The 12,302-nt window shown below is 42.5% G+C and overlaps 2 protein-coding genes across 3 annotated transcripts in view; one reads left to right on the forward strand and one right to left on the reverse strand.

Moving 5' to 3' along the window:
• Window positions 1-2,173: 2,173 nt before the first annotated feature.
• On the reverse strand, window positions 2,174-11,704 carry Samd15 (sterile alpha motif domain containing 15). The gene is made up of 3 exons (XM_013013480.1): window positions 9,974-11,704; window positions 7,402-7,500; window positions 2,174-2,397 (listed from the first exon to the last, which is right to left on the reverse strand). The coding sequence occupies exons 1-3, from the start codon at window positions 11,702-11,704 to the stop codon at window positions 2,182-2,184; spliced, it is 2,046 nt and encodes a 681-aa protein (XP_012868934.1). The 3' UTR covers window positions 2,174-2,181.
• A 426-nt stretch (window positions 11,705-12,130) lies between these two features.
• Tmed8 (transmembrane emp24 protein transport domain containing 8) overlaps window positions 12,131-12,302 on the forward strand; it is a 36,681-nt gene continuing 36,509 nt past the window's right edge. For both annotated transcript variants that reach the window (XM_013012459.1, XM_013012464.1), the window contains exon 1: window positions 12,131-12,273. In XM_013012459.1, coding sequence (XP_012867913.1) covers window positions 12,156-12,273 — 118 coding nt within the window. In that variant the 5' untranslated portion in view covers window positions 12,131-12,155. The remainder of the gene's footprint in view (window positions 12,274-12,302) is intronic.

Genomic DNA, 12,302 nt, shown 5'->3' on the forward strand with positions numbered 1-12,302 from the left:
CACACACACCAGACCAGTCAGGTGCCAGTGGCTCACACCTATAATCCTAGCTACTCAGGAAACTGAGATTTGAGGATTGCAACTCAAAGCCAGGATTTGAGGATTGCAATTCAAAGCCAGCCTGGGCAGGAAAGTCTACGAGACTTTTTTTTTTTTTTTTTATCTTCAATTAACTACAAAAAGAGCCCAAAGTAGAGCTATCGCGCAAGTGGTAGAGTACTGACCTTGAGCAAAAAAAAGCTAACAGACAGTGCCCGGGCCGAGTCCAAACCCTAGTATTCACACACATACACACACCAAACAGAACAAAACCACCTGGCATTTAAATGACATGTGTTTTGGTAAAATATAGATCTTATTTCTATAATGCAAATGTCTATTTCCTTTATGTTTTATAAATACTTTTGTCAATTTACAATAGAGTTGAAAAGAATAGCAGTAATCTCATGAAACTAAGAAAGATGTCACTGCTTTGGTTACTGAACAAAATCACTGCTTTTTTTTCCCCATGCCAGCCTGGGGCTTGAACTCAGAGCCTCAGGATCAGTTGGCTTGCTCACAGCTGGTACTCCACCATTTGAGTCACATTTACCATCTGACATTTTACTGATTATTTTGGAATGGAGTCTTGCAGACTTTTCTGTCTAGGCTGGCTTTGAATCATAACACTCCAAATCTCAGCCTGCTGAGTAGCTAGGATTATAAGTAGGAGCCACCATTACCTGGGTACTCAAATGTTTTTGAGGAAACCATTCAGTAAACTTGGAAATCACCATGGTTTTATTATTTTGCATAATCATGAGGCAAGCAAAACCAGTGGTACAGTGCTAGAATAGTTTCTGATAAATATTTGGCCAATTGGGGAAAATAGATTTATCATCAAATATTAACATATGGCATACATGTTCATTTGTTCCTTCTCTCAACAACAACAACAAAAAAAAACACTAAGAAACATTTCTTTTACAGTGCATTCAGGTATAGGGAATAGACAAGGTAACCATTAGCCTTCAGATTACATTAGTAATATAATGTGATTTTTTTTCTTTTTAGGATTAAGAAATGAGTCCAGGAACTAAAGAGCAGAAAGTGTGAATGAAGATAGAGGGGAGCTAGAGCCCTTCAAACAAGTGTTTACTAATTCTTTTTAAGAAATACAATCATGAATATACTGTAGCCTGAATTCCACTTTGAATTCCACTGTTTTCTCTGATGGCTAAAGGGGAACAGAATTTCCCTTGAAACCTTTCCTTTGAACAACAGAATTGCAAATCCTTTGTTTGCTTTGAATCTATAAATCTTAAAAAACAAAAAAAAAAGCCAACTAAGCTTCTTGCCAGTTTTACATCCCTGACAGACAGTCCTTGGGGACTTGCAGCCATCATTTAGAATTAACCCTAAGGTGGATGGTACCCTTTCTCCCTATCCATAGCTGGGTAGCTCAGGGACCTAGCTCCAAGTGGTAATTTCTTATCTGTAATCAAGATAGAAGTTTTGTTTTCCCTCTAGATAAAGATAGTTAACTTCTATGTAATGACTTTTATATGCCTGGCTATTTAAAGAATGTGATTTGCCTTTGCAATCTCTTTAGTAGCAGAATAGTGACATGGATCAGTTAGTGCTCCTTCAATAACATCTTCTTTTCTGTATTTGTGGAAAGGATTATTTGACTTACTTACTTATTTTGAGAAGATCTCATTACATAGCCCTGGCTGGCCTGGAACTCCCAATCTTCCTGTCTAAGCCTTCTGAGTGTTGAGATTTCTACATGTGTACCACAATACCCAGATGAGAATTTATGCCTAATTGTATTTCTCCAGTGTGCTCCCACTACTAAGTATTTTAACAGGAATGAAAGACAAATATTGCTGCCTTTAACAAAGGGGCTGCCTTGGAGCACAAAAGGAAGATGCTGTGAGTCAGGAAAGAACTGGGAATGGAGCCAGCAGTTCTAACTCTGATCCTCAATGAAAGGAGGCGAAAGAAAAAAACAAAAACAGAAAAGATCACACCTCTTTCCTTAAGTAACTCACAGTTTGATCATTCGAGGTAAGTGAGATCGCCTTCCTCAGTGGTTCATGAAGGAAAAAAAAAAAAACAGAAAAAGAAACACACTTCTTCCCCCAAATAAGTCAGTTTGGTTCTTCCAGCTAAGTGAGATGACTTTCTCCGTGGCTCATTTCACTTTTTCTCTTCGGGGCCAGTCGTTTTTGGATCACAGTCCTGTAATCCTGCTGCTTTGACAAATTCAGTAAAGGTCAAAGAATCAGACTTCACCCCAGTATGACTTTTTTGTTCTAAAAACAAGCCAATATTATCCCTATAGGGAAGTCTGATGCTACGGCAGAACAATGGCTCTTCAATTTTCAGTAGCTCTCGTACATGCTGAGAAATTATCTGAAACACAAGGGTAATTTGTTTTTTTAGTAACTTGAAAATATAACTAAATCTAAGTTTTATTTTGTTGTCTATTCCTGTCATCAGTGGTATTTCCATAAGTCAGATTGTGTGTGACTTAAATTCAATGGAAAAATCGAACATTGAAGCTTCCTAGACTGGCCTTATCAAAACCAAGTTCTTTGAAGAGAAATGTCACATGACTTACTATCTTTTTTAAAGCACTAAAGATGTTTAAATGCCCCTTGCATCAGTTGGCCCCAAGTGAATTAATTTTTCTCTTTTTAATGAAAAACATGCTACCTAGTATAAAAGCAAGGTAATATGTTCATTTGGGCCTGGTAGCCCATACTTGGATTCCCAGCTAATCAGGAGGCTGGAGGCAAGGAGGATCCCTTGAGCCCAGGAGATGGAAGCCAGCCTGGGAAAAATAGTGAGATCCTATCTCTGAAAAAAAAAAAAGTAGATAACATGTTTACATTAGGACCTTGAGTATTTCTGGGAAAGATTAATAAATAATTTGTCTAAAAAGAGGCTCAGCTTTAATTTGCAACTGAGAAAGATATTTCTCAAATTTTTCAAAACATATCACAAGCACTAAAAAGCAGATATTAAGGTTTCAGCTGTTTTATTAGTATCTATACTTATTTATTCTGTTTTTAGGTTTGACAGTACTGGAGTTTAAACTTACGGCCTTATGCTTGTAGCCAAATGTACTACACCACTTGAGCCTTGTACCCAGCCCTTTTTACACTGGTTATTTTCTAAGATAGAATCTCACTTTATTCCAGGAACAGTCTGGACTGTAATCATCCTATTTGTGCTGTTGGGGTGACAGAAACTTTTATGTCTGGCTGGTCTCTAACTGAGATTCCTCTGATTTCCACCTCCCAAGTAACTAGGCTTACAGCCTTGGGCCACCACCTTGGATATGTTCAGTTTCTATTTTCAATCTCTAAACATAATTTGTATTCAATGAGTACAATGTCAACTTGTTATCCTATAGCCAGCTCTGATTGCCTTTTCAAATTCTAGATTTAATCCTAGTAGTTAATAAAAAATGCTATTTGAATTCCTATTCTGCATCTGGGTAAGAATAGAGTAAATGAAATTGCTGTTAAAACACTGCCAAATGGGTATGTAAAATGGATTTTTTTTAAACAAAGCTACTGGTGATACAAGACTAAAAGACATGGTACAGGAAATTCTAAGTCTGGTATTGCAATACATTTTAGATGAAATTTTACTTGACACCTACATTGTTTAGATTCTAAAGATAGTTTGTGAGTAAAAGTTTACACAGTTGCCTGGCATTCCCGTGAGAATGTTAGTTGTTCTGTAGCTCTGAGATTTCCAAAATAAAATCCAAATTACTGTAGGTGCCTCTTAAGAGCTCTCACCACATGATGCTACTACACTGACTACCTTCAGCTACGTGTATAAGATATACATCAAACAAAAATGAATTTCATCTTTAGATTTGATTCTATTTCCAAGACATCTTATTACATATATGCAAATATCCCCAAATTAAGAAAAGATCTGAAACAATTCTGATCTCAAGCATTCTGGCTTAGAGATACTTAATCTCTACTAACCAAAACACTGTGGGCTGAGAAAGTCCTGTTTGCTTTAGCAGAATATTATAACGCAGACATTGAAAATGTTATAAAGTAAGGAGGGCTGGGAATGTGGCTTAGTGGTAGAGTGCTTGCTTAGCATGCACGTGATTCCTCAATACCATATAAACAGAAAAAGCCAGAAGTGGTGCTGTGGCTTAAGTGGTAGAGCGCTAGTCTTGAGCACAAAGAAGCGCACAGACAGTGCCCAAGCTCTGAGTTCAAGCCCCAGGATTGGCAAAAGAAAAAAAAAAAAAAACAAAGTGTTGAGCACCGGCGACTCATACCTATAATCCTATCTACTCAGGAAGCTGAAATCTGAGAATCATGGCTTGAAGGCAGCTCAAGGCAAGGAAGTCTGTGAGACATTTATCTCCAATTAACCACCAAGAAGCTGGAAGTGTGGCTCAAGTAGTGGAATGCCAGCATTGCAGCACTGAGTGAGAAAGCTAAGTGAAGAGTGTTAGGCTCTGAGTTCAAGATCCAGTACTGATATAACTTAAATATCCTTCCTCTAATTCAATCATTCTCCCCACCCACCCCCAGTAATGAGGAGTGAACTCAGGGAATTCTATTTGCTAGACAGGCACTTTATCACTTGAGTCATGTCTCTCCTCCCCTCCACTCCTCCCCTCCAGTCCCTTTTTGCATTGGTTATTTGGTGCCCAGCTAGCTTAGACTGTGACCATTTTACCTATGTTTCTCATATTGCAGAGGTGTGCCTGCTGCACCCAGTCATTGTGCTTCCCCTGTAGCTGGGATAACAAGTATGTGCTAAAGGTTGCTGTTGGTTGAGATGGAGTCTGGGGAACTGCTTTTTGTCTGAGCTGGCCTCAAACTGTGATCTCCAAGTCTCTACCTCCCAAGTAGCTAGAATTATAGGAGCCACTATGCCCAATTTTCAGTGATTCTTTTTTTGGGGGAGGGGAGAGTAAGGGGGTCCTGAGTTTTTTTGCTCAAGACTAGCACTCTACTACTTGAGCCACAGTTTTACTTCCTGTGTTTTGGTGGTAAATTGGAGTTGTGGCAGGAGGATATATGGACTTTCCTGCCTGGGCTGGTTTTGACCAGGATCCGCAGAGATCAGCCTCCTGAGGAGCCAGACTCCTGCGTAGCTAGGCTTACGGTCCTGGTAATTCTTTAAGCATGTCTGAGATTCACCATTGGATCATGAGGGTCCCCTATGTACTATATATTGATCTAAAAGTTGTTTATTTTTTTTAATGAACCAACAAGCAATTGACTTTTTGTCTAACACTTAAAGCAACTTATTAGGAACTTACCCGAGATAATAGGATTACTAGATTTTTTTTTCTAAGGACTCTAACTTCTACATTCTAGGATAGTGGCAAATACTGAAGGCTTGGCATCACTTCAGAACACTTTTTTCACAGGACCTCAAACAGATACTGTAATGCCTATAGTTTCCAAGAACTTGTATTGGGGTCTCATAAACTTTTTGGCCAGGCTGGCTTCAAACCACTTTTTTTTTTTTTTTGTCGGTTGTGGGGCTTGAACTCTGGGCCTGGGTGCTGTCCCTCAGCTCTTCAGCTCAAGGCGAGAGCTCTACCACTTGAGCTACAGCACCACTTCTGGTTTTCTGGTGGTTTATTGGAGATAGGAGTCTCACAGTCTCTCCTGCCTGGGCTGGCTTTGAACCGCGATCCTCAGATCTCAGCCTCCTGAGTAGCTAGGATTACAGGTGTGAGCCACCAGTGCCAGGCCAAACCACAATTTTTTATCTCTACCTTCCAAGAAGCTAGGATTACAGGCATGGGCTACAGGGCCCTGGCTATCACAAAGATCTTTTGTGATGTAATGGGTAGTAGATATTTTGAGAATTAACTTCCTTCCCTTCCCTTCCTTTTCCTTCCCTTCCCTTCTTTCTTCCTTCCATTTGTTTTGTGGTACTAAGGATTGAACCCAGGGCCTCATATATGCTGAGCAAACAGTCTACCATCAAGCTGCACCCTTGGCTCTTTTATTTTGAGATATGGTCTTACTGAGTTGTCCAGACTAGCTTCAAACTTAACATTCCTTCTGCTTCAGCTGTCTGAGTAGCTGGGATTGCAGGTACATACCACCATACTAGACATAGAGAATTACTTTCTAAATAGAAATCAGAAGCAACTGTTGTGCTATTGTGGTACTTTAAAATAAGATGGATTTACCTACTGAATGGGGTAGAACGTGCCTGTAATTTCACCTACTCAAGAGGTAAAAATCAGGAAGATCACAGTTTGAGGCCAGACGGGGTAAAAAGTTTGCAAGACTCAACCAATAAGCCAGGTATTGGTGGCACGTTCCTGTTATTGCTATGCAGGAGGTATAGTAAAGGATTATGGCCCAGGAAAAAGTGAAAAACCATATCTGAAAACTATGGCAAAAAGAACCGGTATTATCACTCAAGTGTTAGAGTAACTTCAGCAAGCACAAGGTCAGGTGTTAAAGAGGAAAGGTTACAAATGAGATTATATATGCGATGATTTATAAATTTTAAAATGCTCCAAATGGAGAGAACTTTTAAGCAAAGTCTATTTATCATAGACTTTGTGCTAGAAAGATGAGCCACAAAGAGTTTAATGTGTCCCAGTACTGGAGAGAAAAAGATTTATACAGAGGAGTAGTAGGGTAGGTAGTGGTAGGTGACTGGAGAAAAGCTTCAGAGGGCCTTCAAGCATAAACTAGTTGGGACTAAATTGTAAGCAGAGGGAATACAAAGATGGTTTCTGGGGCTGGGCTCTCTAGCTTAAGTCTGTAAGAGAAGTAGAGATCAGGAAGGATCATAGTTCCAGGCTAGCCTGGGTAAAATGTTAAGAGATATCCCATCTCAACCAATAAGCTGAGTGTGGTGGTACATGGCTGTGGTCCCAGATATGAAAGAGGATATGGGTATTGACTTCTCTCCCCAGGCTAGCCCCAAACAAAAACTCAAGATCCTATCTAAAAAGCAACCAGAAAGTAAAAATGGGGAGAGGTGTGGCCCAAATGACAAGACCCAGACCCTGAGTTCTAACCCTTATAATACTAACCCTTATTCAGAAAGTTTCTGAATAGTAGTTGGCAAGTGAGAGCCTAAAAGCAGACCTCTTGAATTTAAATTGCCCACAGAGAGAGGTTAAAGCAGGAAGCTACTGCTGTATTCTAGGACTGAGGCAATAAAGGTCTGAAGAGTGGAAATGGAGTAAACCTGAGGGTTTAATTGCCATTGGAATAATGATAGTCATTGATTCAAAGGAGAGGGAAGAAGCAACTACCCTTAGCATGGGGGATTGAGGTAAAATGTCACAACAGACTGAAGAAGGATTGGAAGAGGAGGAGGTTGTGCTGAGACAATGGTAGCACTGTTACAGAACGCTATAGGGAAACTTTGTATATAACTCACCTTCATGTCCTCAAAATCTGTTATCCCTATTTGAGGGAGATTTGAGCAGTTTACATGGATGAGTTTTCGGCCACTGATGAAGTTTGTAGTAAAACACTCCTGTCCAAAAAATAAAAACACCACCTTAAAGTGTGCTGCAATTGGAAGGAAAAGGAGAAAGGAAGGGAAAGGAGAGAAAGAAGCAAGGAAAGTAATCATACTTACCTCTAGTCCTATATTGAGAACATTTATTTTGTATTATAACATGTTTTGTTTTTTGTCAGTTATGGAGCTTGAACTCTGGGCCTGGGTACTGTCCCTCAGCTTTTCAGCTCAAGACTAGTGCTCTACCACTTGAACCCACAGCACCATTTCCAGTTTTCTGAGTAGTTTATTGGAGATAAAGAGTCTCACAGCCTTTCCTGCTGGGACTGGCTTTAAATACCAATCTCAGATCTCATCCTCCTGAGTAGCTAGGATTACAGGCGTGAGCCACTGGCGGCTGGCTTTAATCACACATTTTCTATCTAAGCTCTTTGGGCCCTGTCCCACAGCTCACTAGAGTCACAGTGCCCCTTCAGCTTTTTCTGCTTATGTGGTGCCAAGGAATCGAACCCAGGGCCTCATGCATGCAAGGCAAGCGCTCTACCACTGAGCCACCTTCCCAACCCTCATCTAAGCTCTTGATTCAATTCATACTGCTGCTTCAAGGTTTTTTCTTTTTGTTTTTTTTTTTTTGTTTTTCCTTCCAACAATTAATGCTTCTTCTTGTCTCAATTATATTTTTAAGTGCAAATGGTTTAAGATCTTGGGTTATTTTGTAGTAGCTTAAAGTCATAGTTGGCATTGGTAAATTAAGAAATTTACAGTTGGGCACTGGTGGCTCACACCTTGTGAGCCCAGTAATCCTAGCTATTCAGGAGGCTGTGATCTGAGGATTGCAATTTGAAGTCAGTTCAGGCAGGAAATTCCATGAGACACTTATCTCCAATTAACCACCAAAAAACCAGAAGTGGAGCTGTGGCTCAAGTTGTAAAGAGCTAGCCGAGTGGAAATGCTAAGGGAGCTCAGTGCCAGTGGCTCATGCCTGTAATCTTAGCTACTCAGATGGTTGAGTAGCTTACATACCAACCCAGGCATGTAAGTCCATGAGACTCTTATCTCCAATGAACCATCAGAAAACCAGAAGTGGAGCAGTGGCTCAAAGTGGTAGATCCCTGAGCAAAAGAGCTCAGGAACAGCACCCAGTCTTAGTTCAAGTCCCACGATCCACTCCCATCCAAAGCTAAGAGACACTACCCAGGCCCCGAGTTTAAGCTCTAGTACTAGCATAGAACAAAACAAGTGCTCACCTTGAGCTGAAGAGTTCAGGGACAGCACCTAGTCCCAGAGTTCAAGCCCCACAACGGACAAAAAAAAAGTTTACACTGTTTTTTGGTAAAATACATTTGGGTTAATTGGCTAAACTTATGTATTTGGTAGAAATTTATAGTAGAAGTCCAGGTAAGGAATTTGCAATTAAAGCAACTTGCAACTTGACATCTTTTTACAGAAAATATATTTTGAAATGTATTCTCTTTTTCTGGTCCTGAGGCTTGAAAGCAGAGCCTGGGTGCTGTCCCTGATCCCCTTTGTGCTCAGGGCTATTGCTCTACCACTTTGAGCCACAATGCCACTTCTGGTTTTCTGATGGTTATTTCAATGTCTCATGGACTTTCTTACCTAGGCTGGCTTTGAACTGCCATCCTCAGATCTCGGTCTCCTGAGTAGCTAGGGTTACACCCACTGGCACCTGGCTTGAAATGGAAATTTTTATAAGAAAGGGTTTATAAAAATGTCTTGGTCTTTATTCATAGACTGTAGAGAAATGTAACCACAAGGATGGGTAGGGAAACAAATATGACCTTCTCTTTCTCTCTCCAAACAGAAATATATACATCAGCTACAGACTGGTTGTGCTAGATACAGTGACAAAGTATATGCTTATCATATGCAAAACCCCAGGTTCCATCTCTAGCATATTCCCCCTTCCCCTACACTGCAGTGACTTTCCTTCTAGTCCAGGATTTTTCTTTTCTTTTTTCTTGGTCGTGGGGCTTGAACTCTGGGCTTGGGTGCTGTTCCTGTGCTCTTCAGCTCAAGGTGAGTGCTCTACTGCTTGAGCCACAGTGCCACTTCCGGTTTTCTATTGGAGATAAGAGTCTCACAGACTTTTCTGCCCGGGCTGGCTTTGAACCGTGATCCTCAGATCTCAGCCTCCTGGGTAGCTAAGATTACAGGCATGAGCCACTGCTGCCAGGCTAGTCCAGGAGTTTTCTATATACTCTTTTTTTTGGTCAGTCCTGGGGCTTGAACTCAGGGCCTACACACTGCCCTGACCTTCTCACTCTACTGCTTGAGCCACAGCGCCATTCTGGGCTTTTTCCATTTATATGGTACTGAGAAATCGAACCCAGGGCTTCATGCATGGTAAGCAAGCACTCTACCACTAAGCCACATCCACAGCCTGTATATATTCTTAATGAAGAGGAGGTAAAAACACAGGTCAAGTTAGAGAGCATGTAATTTTTTAAAAAATGTTATTTTTGTATACCTTGTATTGAGGGAAGCCTAAATAGCTAATCCAATCTGCAACTTTCTCTGGGCTCCATGTCAGATATTCAAAGTCTTTTATATGCTCGAATTGGTACCGTTTATTAAACAATTCCTCCAATTCTAGAGATGGATCAAATTCTGAACTAGAGGATGTTCCCTCATCCTGAGACCCTGAGCGATATAAGTGCAAGTATTCTGTACTGATAAAAGAAAGTAGTTTTTGGAGTTCTGGAGATGAGACTGAATCATCCATACTCACTAATTCAACTTCACTATCTCTAGCTGTGTCAGTTTCTTTTTTGGACAACTTTCTTTTTTGATACTCAGGGTGTGCACGCTCATCCTTGTCCACAGAACCATCAGATTTGATTTGCTTTGAACTCATTTCCTGGGAAGATTCTGCATGTTTCTCCCCAGTTTTGTCTTTGCCTGATAACTTGAGATTTTTCTCTACTTCTATTTCCCCTTTTACTTCTAGTTTGGGTGACTGTGGTGGAATTTGATCTGTTTTATCAGGTGATTTCCCTGAATCCTTTTCTGGAAACTCTGATTTAGTCTGCTCTGGCAGTTCTTCGCCTTTCTCCTCTGTTGATTCTTTTAGTGTTTCCTCTAATTCAGACTTCTCTAGTGTTTCCTGTTCTGTCTCCTCACTTGATTTCCTCTGCTTCTGTTTTTGATCTATTGGTTTGGTGTCCTCTAATGACTTTCTTTGCCTCTTCTTTGGTTCCATCTCTTGTGGTACTGCTACACTAGCCTCTTCTGGTGGACCTGTAACCTTTTCCTTATATGACTTTCTTCTTGTCTCCTTTGGATTTTCTGATGGCTCAGGACTTGTTTTGTCAATTGATTTTCTTGATTTTTCACCAGAAAACTCTGGTTTGCTCTCTTCCAGTGACTCTGGAACTTCCTCCTTAGTCGAGTCTCCTGGTTTTTCATCCGGAACCCTTGCCTTAATCTCTTCTAGAGACCCTGGATCTGCTTCTTCGGTATAGTTTCCTGATCTCTGATCTGAAAACTCTGGTTTGCTCTGCTCTGATAGCTCCATACTTTTCTTTTCAATCGAGTCTGTTCGTGTTTCTTCTGTAATTTCCTCTTCAGTCATCTTTCCTGGCTGTACTTTCTCTTTGACTGATTTCTCACTTGGTGTGATCACTGGTGTGATCTGGCCTGAAGGCTCTATTTCTTCATATTGTTCCTCAAATAGTTTCTCTGGAACCTCTTGTTCAGTCTCTTCTGGTATTTCCGATCTTGACTCGCCGATAGGAGCTTCTGGACCTATTATTTCTGTAGCTGACTCTGTGAGTTCATAGTATGGAAGAGCTTGGTTAACCTCCGCCAGTGGATCTATGTAGGTCTCATACATTTCATTCTCATATGTTTCATCATTCTCATACCTTGGATTCTCATACCTTTCATCGTAACCCAGTCTGGATGTCTCTGATTTCAACCCTTGGGAGCTCCCTGGTTTAGTTGGGCTGGACAGGTCTCTCTTGCTGTGAGGGTCCTCCTGGGCTGTCCCGGTTGGCTCCCGCGCTACGTCCTCCTCCCCAGCCTCTGCTGACTCTGGCTCTTGCCCAATCTCTGAGGATGGCTGTGGGCCTGCCCTTCCCGCAACGTCAATCTCGACAACCTCGTACGTGCCACTAAGCCTCGGACGTTTAAATCTCTCAAAAAGCGTGTACTCATCTTCGTCAAGGCTGAAATCATAATCCTCGGGGTCTGCTGACATCGTGCAGCTCCGCCGGCGGACGCGCCCTGGCCGCCTAGCAACCGCGACTTCCGACAGCGTCTCTATGGACACCGCGGCTTCCGGCGGCGGCTTCCGGACTCGGCCCCAGTTGAGATGGGTTCTCCCAAGCCCGGACTTTTAGAGAAAAATTAGCGACCCGACCGCGCCGCCAGCCTCCGCCTTGTCCGGCCGGCCCGGGGCCTCACGCTCTTCCCGCGGCTGCTTCGCCGTGGCTGCGGGACTTGGGTTCGGCTCCATTCGGTTGGGCTCGGCCGAGGTTCGCCTGGGCTCGGCTCCGTTCGCCTGGCCTCGGCGGGGCTCGGCCGAGGTTCTCCTGGGCTCGGCTCCGTTCGGCGAGGCGAGGCTCACCGCCTCGGCGTTCGCTCGGCCTTCGGCTGTTTCCGGAGGCGCTCGAAGCCCGCGGCGACGAGGCTGTGGGCGCGGGCTGCAGATGTCGGACCGGCAGGCGGCTGAGGGGCCGGGCTTCTGGAGCCCCGCAGTCCGCCGAGGGTCGGCGGGAGACCTCGGGGACCGCCCGCGAGTGAAGGGGAGCCAGACGGTCGCCTCAGGTAGGTCAGGCCCGGGCGTTGGGGGGCGA

Source organism: Dipodomys ordii, unplaced genomic scaffold (assembly GCF_000151885.1).
Source record: "Dipodomys ordii isolate 6190 unplaced genomic scaffold, Dord_2.0 Scaffold2, whole genome shotgun sequence".
Lineage (NCBI taxonomy): Eukaryota > Metazoa > Chordata > Mammalia > Rodentia > Heteromyidae > Dipodomys > Dipodomys ordii.

Excerpts from the sequence above, each read along its gene's own strand:
- Samd15 (XM_013013480.1), bottom strand. The coding sequence starts at position 11,704 with ATGTCAGCAGACCCCGAGGATTATGATTTCAGCCTTGACGAAGATGAG. Across the intron at positions 7,501-9,973 it reads TAGGCTTCCCTCAATACAAG|GAGTGTTTTACTACAAACTT; the intron begins GTATACAAAAAT and ends TTTTTTGGACAG. Across the intron at positions 2,398-7,401 it reads CAGATTTTGAGGACATGAAG|ATAATTTCTCAGCATGTACG; the intron begins GTGAGTTATATA and ends CTTGTGTTTCAG.